Source organism: Cherax quadricarinatus, chromosome 57 (assembly GCF_038502225.1).
Source record: "Cherax quadricarinatus isolate ZL_2023a chromosome 57, ASM3850222v1, whole genome shotgun sequence".
Taxonomy (NCBI): Eukaryota; Metazoa; Arthropoda; class Malacostraca; order Decapoda; family Parastacidae; genus Cherax; species Cherax quadricarinatus.
This window is the reverse complement of record NC_091348.1, coordinates 6,372,388-6,382,387: the sequence shown is the minus strand read 5'-3', so window position 1 is coordinate 6,382,387 and position 10,000 is coordinate 6,372,388. Positions and strand designations below refer to the sequence as shown.

General features: G+C 37.9%; 1 protein-coding gene across 1 annotated transcript in view; it reads right to left on the bottom strand.

Moving 5' to 3' along the window:
* LOC128693472 (juvenile hormone esterase-like) overlaps positions 1-10,000 on the bottom strand; it is a 119,271-nt gene that overhangs the window by 73,658 nt on the left and 35,613 nt on the right. Inside the window, exon 2 of the mRNA XM_070097318.1 lies at positions 6,444-6,646. Coding sequence (XP_069953419.1) covers positions 6,444-6,632 — 189 coding nt within the window. The 5' untranslated portion in view covers positions 6,633-6,646. The remainder of the gene's footprint in view (positions 1-6,443; positions 6,647-10,000) is intronic.

The window sequence follows — 10,000 nt, the reverse complement described above, 5'->3', positions numbered from 1 at the left end:
CTCTGAAATCATGAGTTGTTCTTATTCAAGCAATTAATGACAAAGGGTGTGACAATAATTATGTTTACATCAGGTGGTGGTGAAAACTCACAGTGGTGCCTTTATAACCCAGCCGTAATGGGGCAGTAGAGACATCCAGGAGACTGTTGATTTTGTTGAATGTACAACAGATATGTGGATCTTCCTGTTGATAAATTAGACACATGTGCAACACTTGTATTATAGAATGATGATAGATGGACCGATTGTCACACTGTCTCAATTCAACAAAGCTTAAATGAAATTCTTAATATTCTTGTCCTCAGGCTACTAGTTGACGGCCTAAAACTGCAGTCTACTTCCTTCTTGAAGGCAGAACACTGTCACGCATTTCATAACTAATGTGAGAGGGAATCCACAAAAGTTGTACTCTATCTCACCTGTCTACAGTTCTACACTACCCGTGTATGGCTTCTGTTACAAACATGTCACAGCTGATCACAGTTAATATTCCTGGAGGTAACAACATTAACAGATGATAGAGACTCATAATTAAGCTCCTAACCTTACATGTACGCACTTGAACATATCGAGCGTAGCTAACAGTACAGGTGGAAAGGCAGAAGCCCAACTGTAGATTCGTGCTCTAGTTTCTTCACGGGATGGCATTACAGCTGTGACACATCGTTTGTTACGCTCAGGACTAGTAGTCATTCTGATGCATTTCTGCTTAGGACCACCAAATGAAAAACTTAAAATCCTCGCTATGAAAAAAAAAAGAGTAGAAAATGAGGAACTGTTTGTGCGCGAACTGCTGAATCACGTCCAGTGACACATCACTTCGTCTCCTCACAAACTCTCTTCAAAAACAATGACATTCATTTGCTTGCGTTCAGATAATCAATTTTTAAGCCAAGTTTATACACATTCACCCACAACGTGTACCTATAACTTTGAAAAAAAGTCTCTGTAGAACATGTAAGAAAATGTACTTGTCAATTCCTGGAGCAATCGGCCCGGTTGGCTGATCAAACAGGATTACATCTACAACTTTGCTTTCGTCATATATAATGAAAATATAAGTAAAATTTGACTGTTAATGGAACGAAAGTTGAGGATTGTGAGAGACAAGTGATTCAGGTTATAAAAAATTGTGATACACAAGCTGTGTTTGTTATTATGAAGACTGCTTAAGGCAGACTGACGCTGGCAAGAAATTCACTTATTATGTATGGCTCATTTTGTAACGTATTTCAGTGCATCTATTTCTGAACAACCTATGTCGCAGGATATTTCCGATTAACCATTCTGCTTAAAAAAGAATAAGATATTTTAGGCTGCATTACGTTACTTTAACGTTAAATAATAAAACTGCAAGTAATTTAACTGCCAATATGCAAGTTACATAAACTACAACTATGTCAAGGCCGTTTTAGTACACACATACAAAAACATTCTCGTAGCATAATTTAAGGTAACTAAATACAGTGACAGTCTGAGCAACAAGTGTTTTTTTGTGTGTCAATGCTGCTACTTTTTTGTAAACCTTATATTTACCCTGAGGATAGTATTTTATTATTATTATTATTATTATTATTATTTTTATTATTATTATTATTATTATTATTATTATTATTATTATTATTATTATTATTCATAAGAGCTAAACTCACATGGAACATATAGCTAGGTTAGGTAAGGTTCGTCAGGAAACAAGACACGTGTTTCCTGACGCGGGTCTTAGTCATATGATGAACCGCTGTTGGGGCTTTTGGCCATTTGACCGAGGCCTTTCGCTGGCTTACCGGCCCTCCCCTTTAAAAATTATGGTCACTCTTATGACCATTTATTAGGTAATTGAACACACAGCGAAAGGTGACTGGGATTAAATCAGATTTGATCCAGGGAAAAGGTTGTCAGCTTCCTCGGAATAAGATGTCAATAGCATCAAGACACCTACCTTTCTAGACGAGGTTTGAAAGGTATTAATACAACAAGACAGCTTCGTCAAGGGTAACTAACTCAGTTTCGTCAAAGTTAACTAACTCAGCTTCGTCGAAGTTAAATAACTTAGCTTCGTCAGAGATAACTAACTCAACTTCGTCAAAGTTTAGTTAACTCAGCTTCATCAAAGTTAACTAACTCAGCTTCGTCAAAGTACTGTACAGCAGCATATAACAATCTTATTATGTGACCACTTCCAGTAATGTAAGAGATTCAGTTCTGAATTAGGTTTCTTTATATTAGTCTCATTACTCACAACTGATAGACAAAACGGAATTTATTTTTCAACACACCGGCCGTCTCCCACCGACGCAATGTGACCCGAAAAAAAGACACTTTCACTATCACTCCATCAGTGTCTTGCCAGATGAGCCAATACAACAGTTAAGATGCCCCTTCAAACTATAGTATCTCCACCCCTCCATCAGAATACAAGCACTGTACGAGATAAAGTCTAAAGTTGTAGATTCCCAGAAGGATTTTGATTATTCCCACAGGGAAGTGTCCTTGGCCCTCTTCTCTTTCTTATTTACATAAACGACCTACCAAATGCATCTCAACTACAAAAAACCCATACTATTTGCAAATGACACTACATACGTCTTTTCTCACTCAAGCCCAGTCATACTAGCCAATACTGTAAATACTGAATTACAGAAAATGTCTACCTGGACGATGATTAACAAGTTTACTCACAATATTGACAAAGCCTACTTCATTCAGTTTGGAAACAGAAATACAGATGTTCCACTTAACATAATGATAAACGGTTCACCTATCACAAAGATCAGAGAGGGAAAATTCTTAGGAATCCACCTTGATAATAGACTCAGATTTCAAACACATGTACAACAAATTTCCAAGAAAATCTCCAAGACCGTAGGCATACTATCGAAGATACGGTACTATGTTCCACAGTCAGCCCTCCTGGCCCTATATCACTCACTCATTTACCCCTATCTCACCTATGGAATCTGTGCATGGGGCTCAACAACAATAAATCATCTCAGACCATTAATTACCCAACAAAAGGCTGCAGTCAGAATGATAACAAATTCCCACTCCAGGCAGCATACTCCACCAATATTCAAAACTCTAAACTTACTCACCGTACAAAACATCCATACTTATTATTGTGCCTACTACATACATAGGACACTAAACTCGAATATATACCCTCCCCTCAAATTTCTCCTTACCAACCTCAACAGAACACATGACCATAACACAAGGCACAGATCACTCTTTGATGTTCCCCGTGTCCATCTCACACTATGTAAAAACTAAATGCACATAAAAGGCCCAAAAATTTGGAATTCGTCACTTGTCAAAACAAAAGAAACACTGTTTATCAATTCAAGACTCTTCTTGAAAAACACTTACTCACCCAAAACTAAATTAATATTGAATAGTTGTATTTCATAAATGTATAACCCGTGACCCTATCAAACTATGTTTTTAATTGTATTGCTACAGATTTGTACAACTATAATGCATCATAATTGAAATGTTCAAATTTCATTGTTTAAAATACTCATTTGTACTTCATACTGTAATCTGTTTACTGTAATTTTTACCACTGAATCTATCATAGCTTAGTTAATCTTAAGTTAATTTTAAGCCTACCCATAATGCTCTGCATACAAAGGGCTTTTGGCATGTACACCCAACTGCTATAATTCCTTTTACAACTATATATCATGTCCAGAAAAGTCAGGAGACTGATGTGACCCACAATATACCTAGGTCAAGTGATATCTTATTGACTGAAACTTCAACTGGATCCACTAATTATGTACAGGTAATGTCAAGTCCTGAAGCCGAATCAGGTGAATAATTGCCTGTCATTGTACCTTTTTCCAAATTGTACTTACAGAAGTGATGGAATTAAAAATGAAGACATTCACACCACCAGGCACGCTTGGCTCTTTATATGACACGTCTGGCATATGGTTTTGCGTGTTTGTTATATAAATAGTGTACAATAGTACGATTATATCGATCCGTGTCCTGCGCAGCGCGTTAAGGGCAGTAGGGCAAATTTCCGCGCGCGCTCACCGAAAAATCGAAAAAATATGGAAGTTGAGTTATATATACTGAAAAATAGCTCAACTCTTTGGCAACACAATGGTACCAGAATGAATGTTCTACGACGTTTCTACAAGAAATTATAGTCATTTATATCAGGTATGGTGACGGCGATGTTGGTACCGAGTCTGCTCACGGCCCGTATATTTTTTGGAGTTTTTTCCTTGTTTTTTATCGCTTTTTCTTGCATTATTCTTTCTAATATAATAACTGACTATTTGGCATCATAAAACAGTAGGTGGGACTTATCCGTAGACTTAGAGACAACCGGGAACCAGACGGTAACGCTCGGCAGTGTTTCCGCTCCCGAAAGTTCCAGCAGGAATCACTCATTATTACGCTTATATATCAACTCTACGGCTTATTTGTCTATTAGAATTGATCTAATATGATATAATAAACACTCTAAATAACATACAAACATGTTATATACTCTAGACTGAATAAAATAGGCCATAATATGGCGAAAGACCATCGGGAATATTTCGATATTATTTGAGTTACACCTCTCCATATCGTATTCTTTGGACTCTGAGTAAGAGAAAACGGTGTTTTGAGGCTAACTGCACTAGAAAACATCAGTTTACTAAGAAATACACCCAAACAAACACGATTTTCGCGATTTTTTTTTTTTTTTTGAGACGGGGGCCGGCCGGCGCTCCCGGCCGATATCTCGCAAGTAACTTATTCACCTAATGTCCAAAATTCTTCCTTTATTACTTAATTAAATGGAATATAATACTCACAGAAATTGTAGAATAATGATTTCTCTATTTTCCGGTGACCAAATTTTGGAAATATTCCAAATACTTTGGGAGTTATGTGGGAGTAAAGGGCAGATTTTTTTGCAATATTCCAGGAACTAACAAACTTTATTTTTTTGTGAAATAAAGATAAGTTTATTTAGAGAAAAGGACTCACCGAAAATTAGTATAAGCACTGTTCTCTCGGCACCAAGTGTCCAAACAACCTTACGTAGTCCCATATAAGAGAAAATTTGGCCACAAGGGCATTTTCAGTAAATCAGTCTTTTCTCAGTTGTTGTTTGAGGAATATTTTTGATAAATATTTTCAAGAAAGAGTGAAAACACTTTGTCTTGTGCACCAAAACTGGAGAAAATCGGACGGTAAACAAAAGAGTTACAGATTTTGCCCTATAGCACCCTTAAGAGTCAAATGGCCCTAGCACAATTTGGTCACTGTCAGGGTATACACAGTTATGAAAGAGCTTACGTGGGGTTCGTGGAATAGCTACTCTAGTGGCTGAAAGAATAAATGTAACAAATAAATATAATAACTCGTCAACGGACAAAGCATTTGTAAAAAAAAAGAGTAATTCACAGGGAGCGGCAATAATAAGAGTGTAGAGATGGAAAGAATGATAGAGAAGTGATCTCTATCGTAGAGATCATTTACTGCTGTCCATTCAATGTCCATGCTACGAGATTCATCAACGAATACGAGAGCAAGGTCTACATGGGCTAAAACCCGTATTTAGGAAAAAAAATCTGGTAGGTCACCAGATAATCACAACAGGACCCATTCCAAACAAAATAGCAAATAAAATTTCTTAAACAAATTATTAGTTCAGGCAAGAATGAAACAAGGAATAGCAGGGCATCTAAAGATAAAAGGCGATAAAAATAATTTATAAGGAGAAAAGTACAACTTAAAATGTTTTTAACTTAATTCATGTTAAGCACTAAATCCATGTGCGTCATTCTGTGCAAAACGTGGTGGAGGCTCGATCCTCCCTCTGCTGAATCAGAAACGCTTCCCATTTGTACGCACTTACATACATCAAGAGAATAGACTACATACCATATATTTAAATAAACACAGGTCACGCTATAAAGAGTGGAGTATGGATAAAGAGTCCGGTATGGAGAACATCGGTGAGAATAAGAAGTGCCCTTGCATTGTAGATAACATCAGGGTAGGGATAAACAGACTGTAAATGAACGTAGTCAGAGATAGGAAAGTCAGTAACCTAGCGGAGTTTAGTTTCTTGAAGATATGCATATAAGAAAAAGCTGGAAGATCAGTGTATTTTTCATTGTACTGTGATACTTAAATATGATAATGGAATACAATACTGGCAAATTCGCTAGAGAATCTTTTTATTGCTTCCACATAATGAAAGAGAAAAATTATTATAACTGAACAGACTTGGAAAACAGGTCTCGAGAAGCGTCCATTCTTAGAATCTCAGGTCCCTGGCCTACCTCATGTCCCCGCCATACCTTGAATCACAAGTCCCAGGTCTACCTCATGTCCACGCAATACCCTGAATTTCAGATTCCGGGTCTACCTCATGTCATCGCCTTACCTTGAATCTCAGGTTCCAGGTCTACTTCATGTCCTCACCTTACCTTGAGTCTCAGGTCTCCAACAGGAGGCTGAGCGAAGGGGATGGACCTGTAGGCGTAGACAACAGCTCCATTAAGAGAGTGTTCCTTGAGGCCAGAGATCCTGCCTTCCTCAGTGTTCACTACCGGCAGTACTGCCTCCTGCCCCAACACTCCCGCCACCAACACCACCACCATTACAGCCACTCTCATCGTAACTGCTTCACCTGAGGACAGAGAGAGAGAGACAGTATTAGTGGAAATTTGAATGCATATGCCTATATCTTCCATCACAGGCAAGTAAATATAAATTATTTATTATTTTTTGTTGCATGCCTGTTATAGGTGAGTTACCCTTCGTAAGTTAGAAAACCCTTAGACCATAAATCCTAGCTTTTCAGAAGATTTAGGTCTTATTAAAATTTCAGGGAGGGCTTGAATCACCATTAAATAATAGAATTGTTACAATAATTTTAGGATATTATTGTTAGGTCGATACAATGAAAGAACGATATCAATAGTAAATAAAGAAACATTATTAGAACCCATTACTAGTATTATTATTATGATTATTAGGGGGAGCGCTAAACCCGTAGGGATTATAAAGCGCCTGCGAGGATAGGGGGGATGAAAGGCATTTAGGCTCAGTTCAAGGAACCGGAGCACAGATCAAATTCCCTTGATCAAGAGCCCTTCACCAGCATCAAAGAACCTACCTCCCTTTAGGGCTACTGGAACCCACCTGGTAGGTGGTGACCCGCTGATTGAGAATGAATATTGTTTTCTGAGGTTGCATTAAGTTTCTTTAAGTACAGAGACAAATAGAGTTACACAAATCACTGGTCAACATTCATTTTCTGGTCAATGATATTACACCGATTTTAGGGTAAGTTTGTGGTGCTGATTCCGATATGTCATCGGTTTCGCTTGATTTGCTCTAGTTTTTGATAAATTTGGTGTCCCGAAAAAGTAAAAGATTTGAAAAATATATTGATCATGCGAAAGTCAAATCATGTAATACATACTGACACTTCGTTCTATATAATAATATATCTATATTTCTACAAATACATGTACAAGGTGTACAGACCTAGTTGACAGCAATGACACTACTATATTGAAAATCCTTTGTTATGCAGAGCATTTCGGGCAAATTAGGTCAATTTTGTCCCAGGATGCGACCCACACCAGTCAACTAATACCAAGGTACCCATTTTATACTGATGGGTGAACAGGGACAGCAGGAGTCTTATAGAAACACGTCCCTAAGGTTTTCCAGCCGTACCGGAGATTCGAACTCTGGACCTCAGTGTGTGAGTTGAGTGCGCTAGCGATCGAGCTACGGGACACCCTTTAGAGTTCATTCTTTTCATACCTAAGCAGTTGGATTATTATTATTATTATAATCAAGGGGAAGCGCTAAACCCGTAGGATTATACAGCGCCGGGGGGGGGATGTGGAAGGCATTCAGGCTTAATTCGGGGAACTGGAGCACAGATCCAATTCCCTAAATCAAGAGCCCCTCACCAACTTCAAGGAACCTTCCGTGAGGGGTAAGCAGTTGGAACTTATCACCATTGAACGTCATGTTGTTCGCCACTGCCCACTGGAAAACCCTGTTTATGACTTCTTGTAATTTTTCAGTGTCTTCTACCGTAGTGACTTTCATGCTTATTTTAGTATCATATGCAAATGATACAAAACTGTGTCGGGTGTTTTTGTCTATGGCTGTTATGAGGATGAAAAACAGCAGAGGTGCCAGGACAGTGCCTTGGGGAACTGAACTTTTTACCTCACTGATGCAGGATTTTGCTGTTTCTAATCCCACAAGACTTGTTTTATGAATAAACATCATTACATACAGACCGCAAGTCAGCGAAAAATCACTTTGTGTTCTGCCGGGTAAACAATATAAATATTTAATTTTATTTAGTTTAAGAAAAAATTTTAAATTTATGCCATAATTCTCGGGGGTTTTTTCCGTAACTGTCAAAGAAGAATAATAGACTATTTTTCTTGTCCAGGAGAATAGTTATAAAATGACCCATTACTTTTGAGCTGTAAGAAGGTAGAATATTGCTTACAAGCACTATGGGCTTGCCCGAAGGATAGTTGTCTAATCTTATTTGCTTTAAAGCATCTATAGTAAAACAGCCAATATATGTAACTTTATTTCCAAAGGCTGGAATTAAACTATTATTTATTTCCACGCAATTCATTTTTTTTTATTTATTGATTTATGCGGGCACATCACAATGAACAGATCTATTCTGGTCGATGGATGAAACACCAGTGGTCTGAGCAAACAATAAAACTACCTTATTATGAGGAGCGGGCTTAGAGAATTGTAATTCAATTCGCAAGTTACCAGATTTTTCAACTGGCAAAGCGTCTTCTGCCGGAGAATCCATTAGATTCTTATATGATGGTTCGCCCAGAAGGAAACGTTTCATAAAGAAGTAAATTTTCTTCTTCAATGCCCAGCAAGTTAATGATGATTATTATTATTATTACAATCAAGGGGGAAGCGCTAAACCCGGAGGATTATACAGCGCCTGGGGGGGTATGTGGAAGGCATTCAGGCTTAATTTGGGGAACTGGAGCACAGATCCAATTCCCTAAATCAAGAGCCCCTCACCAACATCAAGGAACCTTCCTTGAGGGGAAGTTAATGATGAGAGAAATCACTGTGTATGCGATAAACTGTATTATTATTAATACATACAGATAAACTAGCTAAATCCCCATACTCAAAATATAGACCATTCTCCTTATGTTTTCCTGCATAGGCCGACATGGGCAAAATTATCATGAAAATTTTGACAGGAATTACATGAACCCATGGCTGATCTATTAGGAGGCTTGTCTGATTGTGACCTAGCACATAACTTTTACTTAAGAGTGCGATTAAAAGTATATATTATCGGCTTTGCATCTAAGGTTAGAGACTTATTTAAGGCCATATAAGTTGAGGTATATGGGTATACCCTATTAAGCCATAGTTTAGCGTAATTAATATGGAGCTGGTATGTGCTAGCATCATCGTCTGTTTTCAGTGTCCACACTTGAGGGGATAATTTCAGCCTAATTTTTAAATTGATACTGTCAAACAGATATTGGTCCAGAGTGGATATGTCCAGAGCCAAAGGAAAAGAGAGATTTATGCCCTGTTCTTTATCATCCTTTGTCAGTATCTGTGGTTTTTTTGCAGATGTACGGCTGCCCCTTCAAAGTTGGGCAAGAGATACCCCAGTCGAGCTATACTCGATAGCTGGCTTAGTTTCACTGTGCTGCAGAGTTTAATGAAAGACTAGTAATTATATGAAGAATTTGTCTCCACTATCTGCTCGCCCAGGAAACACTGCACACCTTTGAAAAGTGTATTTGATAGACCATTAATAAACGTGACATTGTCCGTGTCTCCTAGTGAGGTTTGCCCGTCAGCCTTTGCTAGAGTCACTCTAAATTCTATAACTATTTTGCCTAAATCCAGGAATTCTAAATTCCAGAAAATTTTCTTTTAGTTTCTGAGAGGAAGGTTTACCGGTAGAGTATCAAAACTTGCGAGCTATTGGACTCTC